This window comes from Schistocerca gregaria, chromosome 3, assembly GCF_023897955.1.
Source record: "Schistocerca gregaria isolate iqSchGreg1 chromosome 3, iqSchGreg1.2, whole genome shotgun sequence".
Classification (NCBI taxonomy): Eukaryota; Metazoa; Arthropoda; class Insecta; order Orthoptera; family Acrididae; genus Schistocerca; species Schistocerca gregaria.
Genome location: NC_064922.1, coordinates 806784465 through 806805587, shown reverse-complemented (window position 1 = coordinate 806805587; position 21123 = coordinate 806784465). Strand labels below are relative to the sequence as shown.

The 21123-nt window shown below is 44.9% G+C and overlaps 1 protein-coding gene across 5 annotated transcripts in view; it reads right to left on the bottom strand.

The window, feature by feature from the left end:
• The window catches only part of LOC126354370 (kazrin), a 903527-nt gene that overhangs the window by 165002 nt on the left and 717402 nt on the right, over positions 1–21123 (bottom strand). For all 5 annotated transcript variants that reach the window (XM_050003952.1, XM_050003953.1, XM_050003955.1 and 2 more), the window contains exon 4: positions 972–1307. In XM_050003952.1, coding sequence (XP_049859909.1) covers positions 972–1307 — 336 coding nt within the window. The remainder of the gene's footprint in view (positions 1–971; positions 1308–21123) is intronic.

Below are 21123 nucleotides of genomic sequence, written 5' to 3'. Positions count from 1 at the left end.
CAGGACGTCGCTCGTGCTTCCTTTAAATACGCCAGCTTTGATAGCAACAAGGCACTTGCAGTTGGATGTGTACTGGGACGCTGCGTAGCGCTCAGCTCGGTGATCGACATGTTAACCTTTATTAACGAGATGTTGCAGTATGAGCGGCCCATCCAGCGGCAGACGTGAGGGGACAGTACCAGCTCTGGTCCTCTCTGCTGCCGCTGTCACTCATCAACCCAGGATTAGCAGACATCGCGCCAGACTCGCTCGCCGCCAGTGCTGACCACATCAGAGAGCCGTCATTGAGATCGTGCGCGGCCTAGGCCCTGTGCATCCGCCGTCACAACCGGGTGAGACGACGACGATGGGGGACTGCAGCCCGTTCCGCCCCTCCACCGCAGACGAGCCACCAGTAGGAGAAGGGAAGAAGACGGGGTGAGATAGAGTACACTCCGCACTACGAGAAAGCTCGTGCCGACAGCACCGGGACTCGAATCCGGAGCCTCCTACGCGCAGTGGCATGCTGTCCGCCGCGGAGCCGGCCGGCCAGCCAGGCGCCACCAGTCACGTGCGGCCGAAGTAAGGGCATTCCACCGCTACGTCACAGCACGGAGCTGGTGTCATCGCTACGAGTCAGCGAGGACTCGGAGAAGGTCGTCGATATCACCACGCTCAGCCAGCCTGTGTTACGCGGGGCACATTGTACTCGGCAGGAATAAACGTGTCATGAATTAATAATGTCTCTTTGGCGTTTCTGATGTGTCCACAGTCATTTCCTAGCATCCTGCCAACTGGAGAGGTCACCGCTCGGCTTCCAGTCCACCGTAGGCGACCGGGACCACCGGGGCGCCTACAGGAGACACTGGTCTCTGACAGAGCTCAGTCTACAGTCACACAAGACCCTGAAGAAGATCCCAGCAGAAGGGTGAAACATTGACAGTTTGAAGACATGTGACTGTGCATAACAACACAGAGGGTTTGAACAGTACCTGCGAGAGCCTCGCGAGCGTGCCGCAGCTCCATGTCGAGCGCCTGGACGCGCAGTGACTCCTCGGCTCCGCTGCCGCCGCCAGCGGCCGCGGCCGCCCCCGCCGCCCCCTCGGCGCCGGCCGCCGCCCCCGCAGCCGCCGCGCTGTTGGCCGCCCCCGCGGCCGTCAGGTCCCTGGAGGCGACCAGCATGCGCAGCTCGGCCACCTCGCACTTGAGACGCTCGTTCTCGAGCCGCAGCCGCATGGCGGCCGCCGGGTTGTTGACGGCGTCGCGCTCGGAGCAGCCGCCAGACTTGCCCTTGGGCCGCGAGCCGCCGCCCGCCAGTGCGTCCGCGTCTGCACAAGGGGAGCGACCACTGTCTACAACGGGCCTGCAAACACGCTGAGAGACAAATAGAACTCACTGTCACTGCCAAATGGAGAGATATTCAAAAGGAAACTCGTGGGTCTCATTTATACACTACTGGCCATTAAAACTGCTACACCACGAAGGTGACGTGCGACAGACGTAAAACTTAACCGACAGGAAGAAAATGCTGTGATATGCTTTTCAGAGCATTCACACACGGTTGGCGCTGGTGGCACACCTACAACGTGCTGGCATGAGGAAAGTTTACAACCGATTTCTCATACACAAACAGCAGTTGACCGGCGTTGCCTGGTGAAACGTTGTTGTCATGCCTCGTGTAAGCAGGAGAAATGCGTACCATCACGTTTCCGACTTTGATAATTGTAGCCTATCGCGATTGTGGTTTATCGTATCGCGACATTGCTCCTCGTGTTGATCGAGATCCAATGACTGTTAGCGGAATATGGAATCGGTGGGTTCAGGAGAGTAATACGGAACGCCGTGCTGGATGCCAACGGCGTCATGTCACTAGCAGTCGAGATGACAGGCATCTTATCCGCATGGCTGTAACGGATCGTGCAGCCAAGTCTCGATCCCTGAGTCAACATATGGGGACGTTTGCAAGACAACAACCATCTACACGAACAGTTCGACGACGTTTACAGCAGCATAGACTATCAGCTCGGAGACCATGGCTGCGATTATCCTTGACGCTGCATCACAGACAGGAGCGCCTGCGATACTGTACTCAACGACGAACTTGGGTGCACGAATGGCAAAACGTCATTACTTCAGATGAATCCAGGCTCTGTTTACAGCATCATGATGGTCGCATCCGTGTTTGGCGACATCGCGGTGAACGCACATTGAAAATGTGTATTCGTCATTGCCATACTGGTGTATCACCCGGCGTAATTATATGGGGTGCCACTGATTACACGTCCCGGTCACTTCTTGCTCGCATTGACGGCACTCTGAACAGTGGACGTTACATTTCAGATGTGTTACGACCCCTGGCTCTACCCTTCATTCGATCCCTGCGAAACCCTACATTTCAGCAGGATAATGCACGACCGCATGTTCATGTTGCAGGTTCTGTACGGGTCTTTCTGGATACAGAAAATGTTTGACTGCTGCCCTGGCCAGTACATTCTCCAGATCTCTCACCAATTGAAAACGTCTGGTCAGTGGCAGCCGAGTAACTTGATCGTCACAATACAACAGTCACTACTTTTGATGAACTGTGGTATCGTGTTGAAGCTCCATGGGCTCCTGTACCTGTACACGCTATCCAAGCTCTGTTTGACTCAATGCCCAGGCCTATCATGGCCGTTATTACGGCCAGAGGTGGTTGTTCTGGGTACTGATTTCTCAGGATCTATGCACCCAAATTGCATGGAAATTTAATCACATGTCAGTTCTAGTGTAATATATTTGTCCAACGAATACCCGTTTATCATCTGCATTTCTTCTTGGTGTACCAATTTTAATGGCCAGTAGTGTATGTAACTACCCATATTCTTCAGATTCTAGCTCGGCTATTACAAGTATTTGCTTTATTGAAAACCCATAGTTGGCTAATTTCGGCCTTACACTTCATTTGCAAGTGCTATCTACTATGAAAGCAGCACAAAGACACACCAGGTTTATGTCTGGCTTACCGACATACTAAAAGTACATTCTACACTGAAGCATCATAGAAAGTGGTATAGACAAGCTTATTCAAATACAGGGATATGTAAACAGGCAGGATATGGCGCTGCGCTCGGCAACTCCTATATAAGACAACAAGTGCTGGCGCAGTTGTTAGATCGGTTACTGCTGCTACAATGGCAGGTTATCAAGATTCGAGCCCGCATCTCGTGGTCGTGCTCTAGCGTTCTCGCTTTCCACGCCCGGGTTCCCGTGTTCGATTCCCGGCGGGGTCAGGGATTTTCTCTGCCTCGTGATGGCTGGGTGTTGTGTGATGTCCTTAGGTTAGGTAGGTTTAAGTAGTTCTAAGTTCTAGGGGACTGATGACCATAGATATTAAGTCCCATAGTGCTCAGAGCCATTTGAACCATTTGAACCATCAAGATTCGAGTTCGAACGTGGCGTTATACTCGGCGCATGAGCGATGGGACACAGCATCACCGAGGCAGTGATGAAGTGGGTATTTTCCGGTACGACCATTTCACGAATGTACCTGAATATCAGGAATCCGGTAAAACATAAAATATCCGACATCTCTGCGGCAGGAAAAAGATCATGCAAGAACGGGACTAACGACGACTGAAGAGAATCGTTCACTGTTACAGTAATGCAACCCTTCCGCAAATTGCTGCAGATTACAAAGGTGGGCATCAACAAGTGTCAGAGTGCCAACCAGTCAACGAATCATTATCGATATGGGCTTTCGGAAGCGCAGGCCCCTCTCGTGTACCGTTGATGGCTGTATGACACAAAGCTTAACGCCTCGCCTGGGCTCGTCATCGCCGACGTTAGACTGATGATGACTGGAAACATGTTGCCTGATCGGACGAATCTCGTTTCAAATTGTATCGAGGGCATGGACGTGTAGGGGGACGGAAACAACCTCATGAATCCATGGTTCCTGTATGTCAGCCGGGAACTGTTCAAGCTGTTGTAGGCTCTGTAATGGTGTGGGGAATGTGCAGCTGGAGTGATCTGGGACCCCTGATATGTCTAGATACGACTCTGATAGGTGACATGTACGTAAGCATCCTGTCTGGTCACCTGCACCCATTCATGTCCATTGTGCATTCCGACGGACTTGGGCAATTTCAGCAGGACAATGCGACACTCCATACGCCCAGAATTACTACAGAGTGGCTCCAGGAACACTATTCTGAGTTTAAACATTTCCACTGGCCACCAAACTCTCCAGACATGAACATTCTAGAGCATATCTGGGAAGCCTTGCAACGTGCTGTTCAGAAGAGATGTTCACCCCTTCATGCTCTTACGAATTTATGAACAGCGCTGCAGGATTCATGGTTTCAATTCCCTCCACATAGTTGAGACAGTAGTCGAGTTCATGGCACGTCATGTTGCGGCACTCCTGCGTGCACGCGGAGGCCGTACACGATATTAGGCAGGTAGTCCAGTTTCTTTGGATCTTCAATGCAAGAGGAAGAAAATGATGCAACACGAAGGAATTATCCAATTGAGACGGAAATCTGTAGGTGTGGGGCACATGTACAGACAAACAAGTGAATACAATTTCAGAAAAATTCAATGATTTATGTTCAAATGTGTGCGAAATCTTATGGGACTTAACTGCTAAGGTCATCAGTCCCTAAGCTTACACACTACTTAACCTAAATTATCCTAAGAACAAACACACACACACACACCCATGCCCGAGGGAGGACTTGAACCTCCGCCAGGATTCGATGATTTGTTTAAGAAAGTTAAAGTAAAGCCGTGTGGCATGAGTGGCTGGGAGATACCGAAGGGCAGGTTCGGCTACCTGACTGGAAAGGTTTTCGGTATCCTTCGCGCTCTCAGGCCTCTTTCCTTGGCAAAGAATGAGAACTGTGTGCGTTAGTGTACCTGTTAAGTGTAGGTGATTGTAATGGGTGAGTGTGTAGAGTGCAGTGTCGTGTTCGTTTTGAAGACGACGAGGTCACGCCACATAGCTTCCTCCTCTCGCAGAGCACCAAGGGGGCCATCGAGCTTAACGTCCCCATCAACAGCTGCACATCCTCTCACTCACTGAGACAGTACGGTGAGGTTTGGAACTGAATGTAGGACATTGACGCGAAAATTGGTGATCAGAAGCTTTACGTCACCATCTCTTCTCCCCTTGCTAGCGAAACACCGACACTGAAAATTTTGTTCCGCTCCCGGATTGGAACCAGCTTTCCTCCGAGTCGGAAGCCATTGTACCGGCGTGTGGTAACGAACTCGGCCACAAAGGTACATATTAATTCGAAAGAAAGAACTTCGCGAACTGAGCAAGTCAGTAACGATTTGATCCACTAGTTGCCCTTATCGAAGCAGTTATTCAGCCTGACATTGATTGATGGAATTGTTGTAGTCATCTTGAGGGATATCGTGACAAATTATGTGTAATGAGAGTTAGATCTTCAAAATTTCGAGCTGCATGGAGGGCCCTGCTCAAAATACTCCAAACGTTCTCAGTGGAGGAGAAATTCGGCGACGTTGCTGGCCAACGTATGTTCGGCAAGCATGAAGACAAGCAGTAGAAACTTGAGCCGCGTATAAGCAGGCATTATCTTGCTGAAATATAAGCCCAGAAGAGCTTGCCATGAAGGGCAACAAAGTGTGTCGTACAGTATCGTCGACGTACCGCTATACTGTAAGGGTGCCGCAGATGACAACCAAAGAGGTCCTGCTGCGAAATGGAACGGTACCCCTTACCATCACTGATGGTTGTCGGGCCGTGGAGCGGGAAACAGTCAGGAAGGTATCCCACCGCTCTCTGGGGCGCCTCCAAATGCGTCTTTACTGACCATCGGGGCTCATTTAACGAGAGTCACCACTAAAGACAATTCTGTTCCAGTAAATGAGATTCGAGGCCGAAGACGTGTCTGGAGACGCCCCGGACAGCGGTGGGATAGTTACCTGACTGTCAGCAGCCATACGACCCAACAACCGGGAGTAATGGGCGGGGATGCGATTGCATTTTACAGTAAAGACTGGTGGTCAGAAACTTACGCCACCATCTCTTCTCCCCTTGACCTCGGATTGTGATCCGCAACATCCCGACAATACAACGGTATGTCGACGATATTCTACGCCATATTTCTTTTGTCCTTCTTGGCAAGGCATTTTGCGCTTACCATTTTCCTCGAAAGAGGAAAGGCCGCTGGACCTGATGGGATATCAGTTCGATATACACAGAGTACTCGAAGGAACTTGCCCCCCTTCTTGCAGCGGTGTACCGTCGGTCTCTAGAAGAGCGCAGCGTTTCAAAGGATTGAAAAGGGCACAGGTTATCCCCGTTCTCAAGAAGGGACGTCGAACAGATGTGCAGAACTATAGGCCTATATCTCTAACGTCGATCAGTTGTAGAATTTTGGAACACGTATTATGTTCGAGTATAGTGATTTTTCTGGAGACTAGAAACCTACTCTTTAGGAATCAGCATGGGTTTCAAAAAAGACGATCGTGTGAAACCCAGCTCGCGCTATTCGTCCACGAGACTCAGAGGGCCATAGACACTGGTTCCCAGGTAGATGCCGTGTTTCTTGACTTCCGCAAGGCCTTCGATACAGTTCCCCAGAGTCGTTTAATGAACAAAGTAAGAGTATATGGACTAGCAGACCTATTGTGTGATTGGGTTGACAAATTCCTAGATAACAGAAAGCAACATGTCAATCTCAATGGAGAGAAGTCTTCCAAAGTTAGGTGTGCCGCAGGCGCGTGTCGTAGGACCGTTGCTATTCACGATATACATAAATGACCTTGTGGATAACATCGGAAGTTCAATGAGGCTTTTTGCGGATGATGCTACAGTATATCGAGAGTTTGTAACAATGGAAAATTGTACTGAAATGCATGAGGATCTGCGACGAATTGACGCATGGTGCAGGGAACGGCAATTGAATCTCAATGTAGACAAGTGTAATGTGCTGCGAATACATCGAAAGAAAGATCCTTTGTCATTTAGCTACAATATAGCAGGTCAGCAACTGGAAGCAGTTAATTCCATAAATTATCTGGGAGTAAGCATTAGGAGTGATTTAAAATGGAATGTTCATATAAAGTTGATCGTTGGTAAAGCAGATGCCAGAGTGAGATTTATTGGAAGAATCCTAAGAAAATGCAATCCGAAAACAAAGGAAGTAGGTTACAGTACGCTTGTTCGCCCACTGCTTGAATACTGCTCAGCAGTGTGGGATCCGTACCAGATAGGGTTGATAGAAGAGATAGAGAAGATCGAACGGAGAGCAGCGCGCTTCGTTACAGCATCATTTAGTAATCGTGAAAGCGTTACGGAGATGATAGATAAACTCCAGTGAAAGAGTCTGCAAGAGAGACGCTCAGTAGCTCGGTACGGGCTTTTGTTGAAGTTTCGAGAACATACCTTCACCGAGGAGTCAAAAAAATGTTCAAATGTGTGTGAAATCTTATGGGACTTAACTGTTAAGGTCATCAGTCCCTAAGCTTACACACTTCTTAACCTAAATTGTCCTAAGGACAAACACACACGCCGATGCCCGAGGGAGGACTCGAACCTCCGCCGGGACCAGTCGCACAGTCCGTGACTGCAACCCCTTAGATTGCTCGGCTAATCCCGCGCGTCTCATGGAGGAGTCAAGCAGTATATTGCTTCCTCCTACGTATATCTCGCGAAGAGACCATGATGATAAAATCAGAGAGATTAGAGCCCACACAGAGGCATACCGACAATCTTTCTTTCCACGAACAACACGAGACTGGAATAGAAGGGAGAACCGATAGAGGTGCTCTAGGTACCCTCCGCCACAACCCGTCAGGTGGCTTGCGGAGTATGGATGTAGATGTAGATGTAGAAGGCAATACCCACTTACACACGGCGAGAGTTTCTACTGCTTGCCTTCGTGCTTACCAAAACCTACCTTGGCCAGCAACGTCACCGGATCTCTCCCCAATTGAGAACGTTTAGAGCATTACTGGCTGGACCCTCCAACCAGCTTCCCGATTTCGACGATGTAACGCGTCAGTTGGACAGAATCTGCCACGCTATCCCTCAGAAGGATATCCAACAACTCTATCAATTAGTGCAAAACTGAATAATTGCTTGCATAAGGGCCAGAGGTGGATCAGCGCGTTATTGACTTGCTCCATTTCTGAAGGTCTTTCTCTTGAATAAATCGTCCAAATTTTCTTAAACTGTAATCATTTGTTTGTCTGTACATGTACGTAACATCTACGGATTTCTGTCCTGTTCGCATAAGTCCTTCGTTTTTTCCCTTGTCTTTGAGCGTGTTTCGGCACGCATTAAGTGGTGAAAGGTCTTGGTCGCAAACTAATTTATTGACTCGATTCAATACATCGTCATCAAACACAGCTGTGGTAAAAACTAAGCAACACAGTATTGAAAAAGATGCATACATTTTTGATGCCTTTTTATTATACTGTGTTTACTTTTTTTAGGACAGCTATGTCTGATGATGACTTATCGAAATACGTCAACAAATTAATTTGTGACCATGATCTTTCACTATTCACTATCTGCCGATTGTGATTGGTCATCTGCCTTATAGATGGAGGTATTTCATTGCCTAGTGAAGAAAAAAAAGGACAGCCTAAAATTTGCACTGACAGATGTCGTCGATGTTTTAGCCTGCTATACATCTTTTAGTCGATGCATCATCTCACATTTTTTTGCCAGTAGTAGCACTTTTTAGGTATGGCGACCTTAGGTGTATGTAGCTAGATTTTAAACTGATTATCGTTTCATTGTGTATTGCCTCGTTTTTACACATCGTCAATATTTGCTATAGCAAACGATTTTTATCACTTTTTAAAATAAATACGTCTTCATATTTGTCATTCGTTACGTAAGTTTTATGTCTATGCATCGTTTAGCTGGGCCATGTATCACAATAACTGTTAAGGCTCTGAATGCAAGCTATCTTCAGTCGCAAAATGTCGCTTTCCAGCTGTTGTAAATCTTTTCTCATTTATTTGTTGTTATGTATGTATTCATAGCCACTTTTTTGTAATCTTATTCTTTTGCATTTTCTGGTACATATTTTTTAATTATTTTACGTCCAAAAGCAATGAAGAATTCATATCCCCTTCTCCTCAATCTTACTTGACTCTGCAGACGCAGTTGCTGCTTTGGCACACGGTTCAGACTAAGCTTATTTGTTACAAATTCGAGCACCTAATATGTCTATAGTAACAAAGATATTTGCGTATACTTCTCTGAGACACACATGTCGATATCTGAACACACGGACAGAACTACTGGCAGGTGGTTTTCAACAACGAAACCGAGCACATACAGTTACTTATAACGTGGCAATAGTTTCGAGGATGGCTATCATTGCAGTCAGTAAACATAGGCCTACTGTTTTCAAATTTGACGCTTGCACATTATGTGGTCGGTCTGAGAACTGCTGCGAAAGTTCGCGCCAGCATTCCGGTAGCGGTAGCTCCCACGGCCTGGTGCTGCAATCAGTCTTACGCCTATAATATGTATGGATGAACCCAAGAAGTTCTGCCATTCGCTACTAGGTGGCAAAGGCGTCGTTTCACTGCGGCAGCGGATTTTAATGTGTCGTAGTTCAGCAAATTTGCACAAAATACTTGTAAATTATACAAACAAACCTTACTCGTGAATCAGTCTACCTAATAATGAGAGCCGTATCAAAATCCCTATAGTAGTTTCTGAGCTTAGGCTGGAAATTCAGGCAGAAAGTGTGGCGGGGAACTTTAATTTGTGTGTCTGCAGACAGATAGAAGAAGATTTATAGATAGGTGATACATAAATAGAAGACAGATTCTGTGGTTTGTAACGCTTGATCTACAAAAAGTGATCTACAAAACTACCATCCAATCACATTGACGATCATCTCTTATAGAATCATAGGACATATTCTGGGCTGAAGAGGTATTTTACTCTCTCCATCACTGATGATGTTTTCCCAAAAGTATGAACTTCTGTTGCATTTTATTGCCTGAAAGACAAACTTCCTCGGCTGTACTTTATTGATGTTGATTACTCATATAACAAACGTATTCGATTTCAGAATACACATTTCATCGTCAGGAGGCAGAGGAAGATCAGAATTTAACATGTTTTGACATGTTTCGGCCTTGGCCAACAGATCAAAACAGAGCAAAAGGAAAGAAATAAGCGTGAACTCATTGTGAGCCTAAACACAAACGGGGTGGCGCATAACTTGGCAACACGATTAATAAATACCAAAATAAAAACTGAAAAACAGATACTCTATATCACACTGGATGTATGTTACACTGTATCAACTCCCAGACCAAGCCTCGTGACAACTGTCTGAGGAGACGCTACAGGAAAATGCGGATTGGCCTACCAGTTGAATATTAAACTTGAAAGCTTTAATCATACGATGAAACCACATAAAAATACATTTAATGATTTAAATGACTCAACAGTTCCATCCATATACATAACAATAATAGTAATAACAATAATTTCGTGTTGCTCAGTGACCGCGTGCAAGTCTTTCAATTGAACTCCTCTTCGGCGTCTTGCTTGTCCTAATCTATCCACATACCCACCAGCAAAGTGGGATCTATAGTTCAAAGTGGAATCCGAACCACGTTTCCATTTCTCACTCTGTTGAGAGGTGATGGTTAGATTGAACGCAGACTGGAGGTTTCCGTGGTTGGACCAGGATTCAATTCCGCGAACCCTCGGTTTCCAGACACTCGCTTTATCACTGGGCTACCAGTCTCGACACTATGTAAATACCAAGTGTGAATACATTGCACTGATTCAGTACAGTCCTCTTTGCACATATTTGAACCGTAAAGTACAAAAATACAAAAAATTAACAGATACAATCAGACGATGAAAGGTACAAAACTGAGCGAAGACGACCATGGTTGATGTATCGTTACGTAATCACACTTGGAGTTTGTATTACACTCCTGGAAATGGAAAAAAGAACACATTGACACCGGTGTGTCAGACCCACCATACTTGCTCCGGACACTGCGAGAGGGCTGCACAAGCAATGATCACACGCACGGCACAGCGGACACACCAGGAACCGCGGTGTTGGCCGTCGAATGGCGCTAGCTGCGCAGCATTTGTGCACCGCCGCCGTCAGTGTCAGCCAGTTTGCCGTGGCATACGGAGCTCCATCGCAGTCTTTAACACTGGTAGCATGCCGCGACCGTATGTGCAGTTGACGGACTTTGAGCGAGGGCGTATAGTGGGCATGCAGGAGGCCGGGTGGACGTACCGCCGAATTGCTCAACACGTGGGGCGTGAGGTCTCCACAGTACATCGATGTTGTGGCCAGTGGTCGGCGGAAGGTGCACGAGCCCGTCGACCTGGGACCGGACCGCAGCGACGCACGGATGCACGCCAAGACCGTAGGATCCTACGCAGTGCCGTAGGGGACCGCACCGCCACTTCGAAGCAAATTAGGGACACTGTTGCTCCTGGGGTATCGGCGAGGACCATTCGCAACCGTCTCCATGAAGCTGGGCTACGGTCCCGCACACCGATAGGCCGTCTTCCGCTCACGCCCCAACATCGTGCAGCCCGCCTCCAGTGGTGTCGCGACAGGCGTGAATGGAGGGACGAATGGAGACGTGTCGTCTTCAGCGATGAGAGTCGCTTCTGCCTTGGTGCCAATGATGGTCGTATGCGTGTTTGGCGCCGTGCAAGTGAGCGCCACAATCAGGAGTGCTTACGACCGAGGCACACAGGGCCAACACCCGGCATCATGGTGTGGAGAGCGATCTCCTACACTGGCCGTACACCTCTGGTGATCGTCGAGGGGACACTGAATAGTGCACGGTACATCCAAACCGTCATCGAACCCATCGTTCTACCATTCCTAGACCGGCAAGGAAACTTGCTGTTCCAACAGGACAATGCACGTCCGCATGTATCCCGTGCCACCCAACGTGCTCTAGAAGGTGTAAGTCAACTACCCTGGCCAGCAAGATCTCCGGATCTGTCCCCCATTGAGCATGTTTGGGACTGGATGAAGCGTCGTCTCACGCGGTCTGCACGTCCAGCACGAACGCTGGTCCAACTGAGGCGCCAGGTGGAAATGGCATGGCAAGCCGTTCCACAGGACTACATCCAGCATCTCTACGATCGTCTCCATGGGAGAATAGCAGCCTGCATTGCTGCGAAAGGTGGATATACACTGTACTAGTGCCGACATTGTGCATGCTCTGTTGCCTGTGTCTATGGGCCTGTTGTTCTGTCAGTGTGATCATGTGATATATCTGACCCCAGGAATGTGTCAGTAAAATTTCCCCTTCCTGGGACAATGAATTCACGGTGTTCTTATTTCAATTTCCAGGAGTGTATTTATAGGGAGAATGGCTGTTCGAGCCTTTAAAATTATTTAACACGTTCCAATGTCGTTTTATTGTATTAGGCTACTAAAGCTATTATGTTTAATTTTCAGCTGGTTTGTCAATCAGTATTTGATTGTGGTGTCACGTAGTGGTTATTTGTTACCAGTATCTCAGTAAGCCATCATGAGACTCCATGATTGCATCATGAGACTCCATGATTGCTGTAATGTACAGTTCAATTGTTGACATGACATTGTTTCTGTGTTTCATATGTTACTTTTAAATGTATTAATCGCGTTGAAATGTTCGATGTTGAGCAGTGTATCAGTTGAAACGAATTGCGCCTGGCATGTTTCCTTTTACTGTGTTCAGATATTTAGATCACAGCATCACAAAAACAACAACAACAAGGTCGATGACGACGACAATGGCTGTATCTATGGCCGAAGCGTCATAAGGAACGATGAACACACTGCGATCGAAACGAATCCATCTACTTCTACATCTCCACGGATACTCTGCAAATCACACTTAAGTGCCTGGCTGAGGGTTCATAGAACCACCTTAACAATAATTCTCTGTTATTCCAATCTCGTACACCTATATCTTTCTATGCGAGCTCTGATTTCTCTTAGTTTGTTATGATTATCGTTTCCCCCTTCGCAGATCGGCGTCGACAAAATGTTATCGCATTCGGAGGAGAAATTTCGTGAGAAGATTCCGCCGCAACGAGAAACGCTTTTGTTTTAATGATGTCCAACGAAATCCTCTATCATGTCAGTAACACTTTATTCCTTATTTCTCTATTCTACAAAGCGTGTTGCTCTTCTTTGAACTTTCTCGATGTACTCCGTTAATCCTATCTGGTAAGGATCTCACACGGCGCAGCACAACAGCAAGAGAACGGATAAATGTAGTGAAGGCAGTCTCTTTAGTAGCTTCGTTGCATCTTCTAAGTGTTCTGCCATTAAATCGCACTCTTTGGTTCGCCTTCCCATAACATTTTCTATGTTTCTTTTCAATTTAAGTTGTTCGTAGCTGTAATTTCTAGGTATTTAGTTGAATTTACGGCCTTTAGATTTGACAGATGCATCGTGTAACCGAAGTTTAACGGATTCATTTTAGCACTTTGTGATGACCTCACACTTTTCATTTTTTAGGGTCAATTGCCAATTTTCGGACCATACAGATATCTTTACTAAATCGTTTTGCAATTTCTTTTGATCTTCTGATGGCTTTACTAGACGATAAATGACAGCATCATCTGCAAAAGGATGGAAACTGAATGTAGAAAAAAACCATCTGCAAACAACCTAAGATGGCTGATCAGATTATTTCCTAAGTTGTTTATGTACGGAACAGCAGAGGGCCTACCTTGGGGAACGCCAGAAATCACTGTGTGTAAGCTCAATAATGGTTCAAATGGCTTTGAGCACTATGGGACTTAACTTCTGAGGTCATCAGTCCTCTAGGACTGAACTGCTTCAACCTAACGTACCTAAGGACATCACACACATCCATGCCCGAGGTAGGATTCGAACCTGCGACCGTAGAGGTCGAGCGGTTCAACACTGAAGCGCCTAGAACCGCTGGGCCACACCGGCCGGCTGTGTGTAAGCGATAAGATCCTAGTATGTATTTCCTACCCTATGTAGAATTTCTTTAATTTTTAACCCAAACAGTCGTTAAGGAAAATAAGAAGGCTAAAATATAAGCGACATTTCTCCGGGCGAAAGATAGGACCAAAACTATAGGAGAGGAAAAAGGATCCCAAAAAGTGTTTTGAAATACGGAACCAATGGTCGGAAATGGACAGTTCAACCGGTGCCACATCTAGAATTAAGCACTTGCAAATGAGAATGGTACATACACTTATATCCTAGTTGTGACTCATAAAAATAAATGTTTACTTCATACACTTGGGGATCTTTTCCTTGAAAAACAATACAAAATCTGTTATGTGCGCACGATGGTTTATTATCGTTTGAAATGCGTGATTCGTTGTCGAAGACGGAGCATTACTCCTTACAGGAACTTGCAGGCATGCATTTAAAATGTGCTGCAGCATGATTTTTCTCATGAAGGAATTTGAAGAACCAGCATTCTAGATTGCAGGAGATCGCTCATGGTACTATTAAAGTTAAAATTTGCTTTATAATTCGCATTAATATCAGAACAACTGGAACTGCAAAGCAACGTGTTTATGGAACAATTATTACCTCTGTAGTAGTTATTATCATCAACGCGTCAGAAGAGAGGTTCAATGAGAACTTTAGGAGACGGCCACGACGGAATACTTAAAGTACTCAGCTTACATGCACTATATACGTTATTTTACTGCTGGAAATATATGTTCAACGCAAACATTAATCAGGAAAGATGTCTTGATCAGGGTAAAAGAGTAAGGTTCGGCTACTCACTTATTTCTCTCTTTTTTTAACAAAATAGCTGACCTACATTAAAATGCTGGGCAACCTTCTAAGATTTGCAGATCGTTCAAAATGTTAAATGTTACATAAATATTATTTCCCCTGGAAATATAGTACCATCGTCACATGTGCTGTTCTCGGTGTTGCAACGTAAGCTGGTATAACTTCGAATTAAACGGTCGTGTTTTACGCATGGTGTGTCAACGATTTCCGCAGAGCGCCTCCGTGGGAAGCGGTCAAATTCACTGACGTAGCAGTGCAGCCCGTCCACGCGAACGGGAGAATCTTCGTGCGTGAAATTGGAAATTAGATCAGTGTACATTGTACCATTGCTCCCAGAGTAACTGAGGTCTTCAGAAAGACGTTCTGGCGGAATCCAGTTCATATTTATCTGCTTTAACTCTGCAGACCGGAGACGATTACACTGTGTTGGTGCTCCGGGAAAGCGTGAAACTGGCATTAAATCTGTTGGTCGGCCAAGTGAAAAATGACAAAGAGCGTCCAGGTTCTAGAACGCGATATTTTGTCTACTGATTGTGTAAATGAGATTTTTCTTTCATGTGGCCAAACCTGTATGGAGATTACCAAGAGAAACATGGGTAATCTACTGAAGGAAGATAAACTACGAAACATGTCAGTGGTCTGAAATTAATTAATTGTAGTGACGTATCGTCTTCACCAACGCACAGCATCTGTTTTCGTATACCAGGGTACTACCATTCAATGACTGATTTGTACTATATCATTATAAAAAGGGAGTCCTTTCTTCTGTTTCATGGTGACGAGTGTTAACAACACACATAAACTTCTATTTTCCGTTGGTTCATGGGCATTCCACATACCAACTTGAAAATGCTATATGAAAGTAGCGTATATACTTTCGCGTCTGAGTTTCTCAAATAGCCTTGAGGAAGAAATCTTTTGGAAGTATAAAATTAAATACTTGAGAGATTAATGCGGTTCGTGCTAGAGTATTTTGAGACTTATCGTTTTCATTACCAAACCTGTCACAAAAACGTAAGCGCGTCCCTCTTAGCAACCGCTCGGTTCGCCATCTCTAGAAAAAGACAAATAACGTGTGCCTCTCACTTATTTATTTTAAGAAAGATGAAAATTAAGCCGTAGCAGAGGCACAACTTCCCAAGAAGCGCCTACTCGATAAAAAACATAGCGAGGAGGCGCAGTTTTAAGTGCACTGGACTCGCATTCGGGAGGACGACGATTCAAATCCAGTTACGGCCCTCAGTATTTAAATTTTCCGTGATTTTCCTAACTCGCTCCAGACAAATGCAGGGATGGTTCCTTTGAAAGAATGCGGCCGGTTTCCTTCACCATTCTTGAAACAATATGAACTTGTACTCTGTCACTAATAAACTCGATGTCGACGGGACGTCAAACCTTAATCTATATCGACATGACAGTTCTACAATTCACACTTAAGTGCCTGTCAGAGGATTCTTCGAACCATCTCCAAACTATTGCTGTACCGTTCCATCCTCCCGAACAGGCCATGAAGGCCCAACGGTACCGACCGGTCGCCGTGTCACCTTCAGTCCACAGGCGTCACTGGATGCGGATATGGAGGTTCATGTGATCAGCATACCGCTCTCCCGGCCGTATGTCAGTTTCCAAGACCGGAGCCGCTACTTCCCAATCAAGTAGCTCCTCAGCTTGTCTCACAAGGGCTGAGTGCACCCCGCTTTCCAACAGCGTCCGGCAGACCGGATGGTCACCCATCAAAGTGCTAGCCCAGCCCGACAGCGCTTAACTTTGGTGATCTGACGGGAACCGATGTTACCACTGCGGCAAGGCCGTTGGCCCATTCTCTAACAGCGAGCGGGGAAAATGTACATGTCAATCATTCCATACTATTCTAATTCCTCTTATTTCGTTATGACGATCATTTCTTCCTACACTGGTTGGCGACAATAAGATGTTTTACATTCAGAGGAGAAACCTGATGACTGAAATTTCGTGAAAAGATCTCGCCGTAACGAAAAACGCCTTTGTTCAAATGATTGCCACCCCAACTCATTTATAATATTCGCGATACTCTCTCCCCTACTTCGAAATAATAGAAAACGAGTTGCCATTCTTTGACTCTTTCGATGTCCTCCGTCAATTCTATCTGATAAGGATCTAATGCAACGCAACATTACCCAAGTAGAAGGTTGACAACGGTAGACAGTAGATCTGTAAGTGTTCCTCCAATAAACGCAGTCTTCTCTTTGCCTCCCCCGCCTATGTAAGCGTTCCAATTGTTGTTGTATGTAATTGTAATTCCCAGGTATGTACTGAATACGTTTTTTAGTCTGTAGTTGGAATTTATTTATTTTGATTCTCATGAAATAATATACACAGCAACAGTAACCTTTTACTAATATTTTACTAGTGTGACGCGTTTCGGTAACATGCTGTCATCATCAGGCGCATTTAAATTACTTTTACATTGTAATTAATATGAAGTGGGGTTGGTTTCCTTTGCCGAGTGTGCCAGTGAGATTATGTGCCGAAAAAGACGCCTGTTCAGGAAGATAAATATGTTATATTGTATGCATTATGTGATAAGCATTTACTTAGTTCATATACTGCCATTTCTTCGGTAATTTCGTTGTCTGGCATACAGAGCACAATAACACGTACATTACAACTTAACTCTTTCACAGTCATTTGCTTACATGAATGCAAAGAGTCTTAAAAGCTGAGATAAACTAGTTTCTACAGTGAAGATGAATTATAATATACACGTATTGTAGTAGTAGTGTGTTTACATTTTGCGGCGGGCAGTGCAACTGTAGCGGTTATAAAGCTAGGGACAGACAAATTTATTTGTGCACTTTTATATAGTTATTAAATGTAATAGTTTTCAGCGGCGTTTTGTGCTGTTTGTGGCGAAATAACGATTTAATAAACTTTTGGAAACGTACGCTCGTAGTATTTTTTAGAGTTTTCTGTGTGTTGAAGTCGTTTAGTAACTTTCGTTAACCCGACGTTTCTTATTGTTTCTAGTGAAATATTTTAGTAAAATTTTCATTCAGTGTTTTAACTTCGTTGAGCGTTCCAGTGGCCGTTTGAATTTTTGTTTTAGCTGTTAATTTTGTGAAGTTTTGTTGGTATTAGTATTAGCTGTGGTGTAGTAGTATTAACACAAGTAGTTGCTTTCTTAATAGAAAGAGAATTTCGAGACCGTTATTGTTGGTTCGATAAAAAATTCTACTGGTGTAAATGAACTTTGGTAACGTAGACCTATAGTTTTTCTTCAGTAACTGTGAATTTTACCATGAGTGTGAAGTGTGGACTCTGTCGCAGGTATGTGAGTAGTGAGCTATGGTGTGGGATTTGTTCAAAGTGTTTTCATTGGGGGGAATGCAACGGGGAAGTCAGTTAGCATTCTAGCGAGATCCTCTCCTGGGAATGCAGAATCTGTAGTAGAAATAATTTGATAGAGGAGCAGAAGCGTAATATCTGTGGCCTTCAGGTGCAGTTACAACGCGCGAAGGAGGCACTAGATAAGTTGAGAAGGGTGAAGGGTGGTGGGGTATGGGAACTGGCAGTTGGCAAGAAGGCAGCTATGAAGAGGAGGTATTCCGACAGTTATACTTTGCGTATATGCAATAGATTTAGGCAGCTGTCAAAACTGAGTGGAGATGAGCCTCTTGTAGCTGTAGATGTAGGGAACATGCAGCGGTCCTCAGCAGTTAGGAGGCCTAGGTCAGTTGTAAAGCCTAACAGAAAGAAGGAGGATTCTGCTGCTAGGTAGTTCACACGGTAGAGGTGTGGGCCAGCAGTTGCAGGAAGTGTTGGGGAGTGAGTACCAGGTCACCAGCATTGTGAAGCCTAGTGCACATTTGGCTCAAGGGACTGACAGCATAGGGGAGTTACTTAGGAATTTTACAAGGAGGATCAGGTAGTGACAGTGGGTGGAGCAGGGAACAGCCATGATAGGGACAGGGAATATGATGAAGGTGGTAGCTTGGTAAAGATAGCTACTCAAACTGGTGGCACTTAGGTTTCAGTGTGATGATCGGCCCATCTTAATGCGGCTGTTAGGGGCGTTAACATGGGGCTGGAGAGGGCGCTGATGGCAGAGGGCATGGGTCACATCTCGGTGGTGCCAGTTGGGTCTATTAGTAAGTCAGGTTTCACTAGGCATGGCCTGCACCTCAATAGGTATGGGAAGGGGAGGCTGGCAAAGCTTATAGGTGACTAGTGGGTGGTGGTGGTTGGATAACTCATGGAAAAATTCCTGTAGTTGGTGTTAGAGCTGCACCTATGTTAGACCGAAGTCAGCTGATAGGTAGCCCTGATTAAAGGAAGTCCCTCTGACTAAGGGCTCGCCTTCAGAGGATATGTTTCCAAGTAGAGAAGGAATTAGCATATTTCATCAAAACATAAGAGGTATTAGAGATAAAGTTAGTGAACTGCTCATAGAGGTTGACTCTGAAATTACTGGTATATCAGAGCACCACTTAAATAATTTGACAGTTCAGAGGCGTCCTTTACTAGGATACGGATTAGCTGGCTGTTTTTCAAGGAGTTCCTTGCGGAGTGGGGGAGTGGCTATGTACGTAAAAAACAGTATTCAATTTGAGTTCATAGACGTATCACGGCGCTACACTGAATGCTGATATTTGAATGCTGTGCAGGGCAGTTGAATTTAGTGAAACTAAACTTCTAATTGTTGTAATTTATAGGTCCCCTAACTCTGACTTCAGAGCATTTCTGTTCAAGCTAGATAGGATTCTTGATTCACTTCGTAGGAAGTATCAGAAATTATATGTGGTGACTTAAATATAAATTTTGTATATGATGGTGTAAGAAAAAGGATGTTGGTGGATCTCTTAAATTCATATGATCTGATGCAGATAGTGATTTTTCAACTAGGGTGCAGGGGAACAGTAGCACAGCCACAGACAATATTTTATTTGTTCTTCATTACTAGATGGGCATTGTGTTAGTAAAAGGGTGAATGGCCTTTCAGACCACGATACACAAATGTTAACATTAAAAGGCTTTAGTGCTCAAACAAATGTCACATTTAATTACAAACTATGTAGGAAAGTTAATCCTACAGCAATAGAGAGTTTTTTAAACCTTGTCAAGGAACAAGAGTGGCATGCTTTCCTTAACACGTTACTCATGCCCTTTGAGAGTTGCTTTCAATTAGAACGTTCTAAACGTGGTATTAGCAGTAACTGGCAGCCCGGGTGGCTGACTAGTGAGATAAGGATATCATGTAGAACAAAGCAGGAACTATATCAAAATGTTAGTAGTCACAATCAAGCTACAGTAGCCCATTACAAACAGTATTGTAAGGTGCTTAACAATGTTATTAGGAAGGCAAAGAGTATGTGTTATGCAAATAGAACAGGTAATTCACAGGATAAAATTAAAACTGTATGGTCAGTTGTGAAGGTCAGCAGCACGACGACGATGATGTAAAGTCAGTTCGCAGTAAAAATATTTCTGTTACTGGTAAATCATATATATGTACAGTATTTAACAATCATTTCCTGACATTGCTGGTGAATTAAATAAAAGCTTAGTTTCTACAGGGAATCATATAGCTTTCTTGGCAAATGCCTTTCCGAGATTGATGTCTTCACTCCTCTGTGATACAGACCAGAGGGAGATTGAGTCAATAATTAAATCGATGAAGACTAAGGACTCTCATGGTTATGATGGAGTGCCTAGCAGAATATTAAAGTACTGTGCTGCACATGGCAGCCCTGTATTTATCCATATTTGTAATTTTTCCTTTAGGAATGGTGAGTTTCGTGAGCAATTAAAGCACTCAGTAGTAAAGCCGCTTTATAAAAAGGGTGAAAGGGATAATGTAAATAATTTCATAAATATGCCATCAGTGTTTGCAAAAGTTATGGAAAAGGCTGTGTATGTAAGGATAATTGATCGTTTTATATCACATGATGAGCCATCAATTGTACAGTTCGGCTTTAGAAGTCGTTTGACAACTGAAAATGATATATTCTCTTATCTCTGTGAGGTACCGGGCGTGTTAAACAAAAGGTTTCGAATACTAGGTATAGTTTTTGATTTAACTAAGGCATTTGATTGTGTTGATCACAAAATATTGCTCCAGAAGTCGGAACATTACAGAATACGGGGAGTAGTTCACAATTAGTTTACCTCTTACTTTAGCAATAGACTGCAAAAGGTCATTATTCACAATGCTGAGAATGGCTGTGGTGTGGGATCTGAGTGGGGTACAGTCAAGTGGGGGGTGCCCCAGGGATCAGTGATGGGGCCACACCTGTTCCTTATTTATGTAAATGACATGCCCTCTGGAATTACAGGTAACTGTAAAATATTTCTGTTTGCAGATGACTCTAGCTTAGTAGTAAAGGATGTTGTGATGTTGTGTACA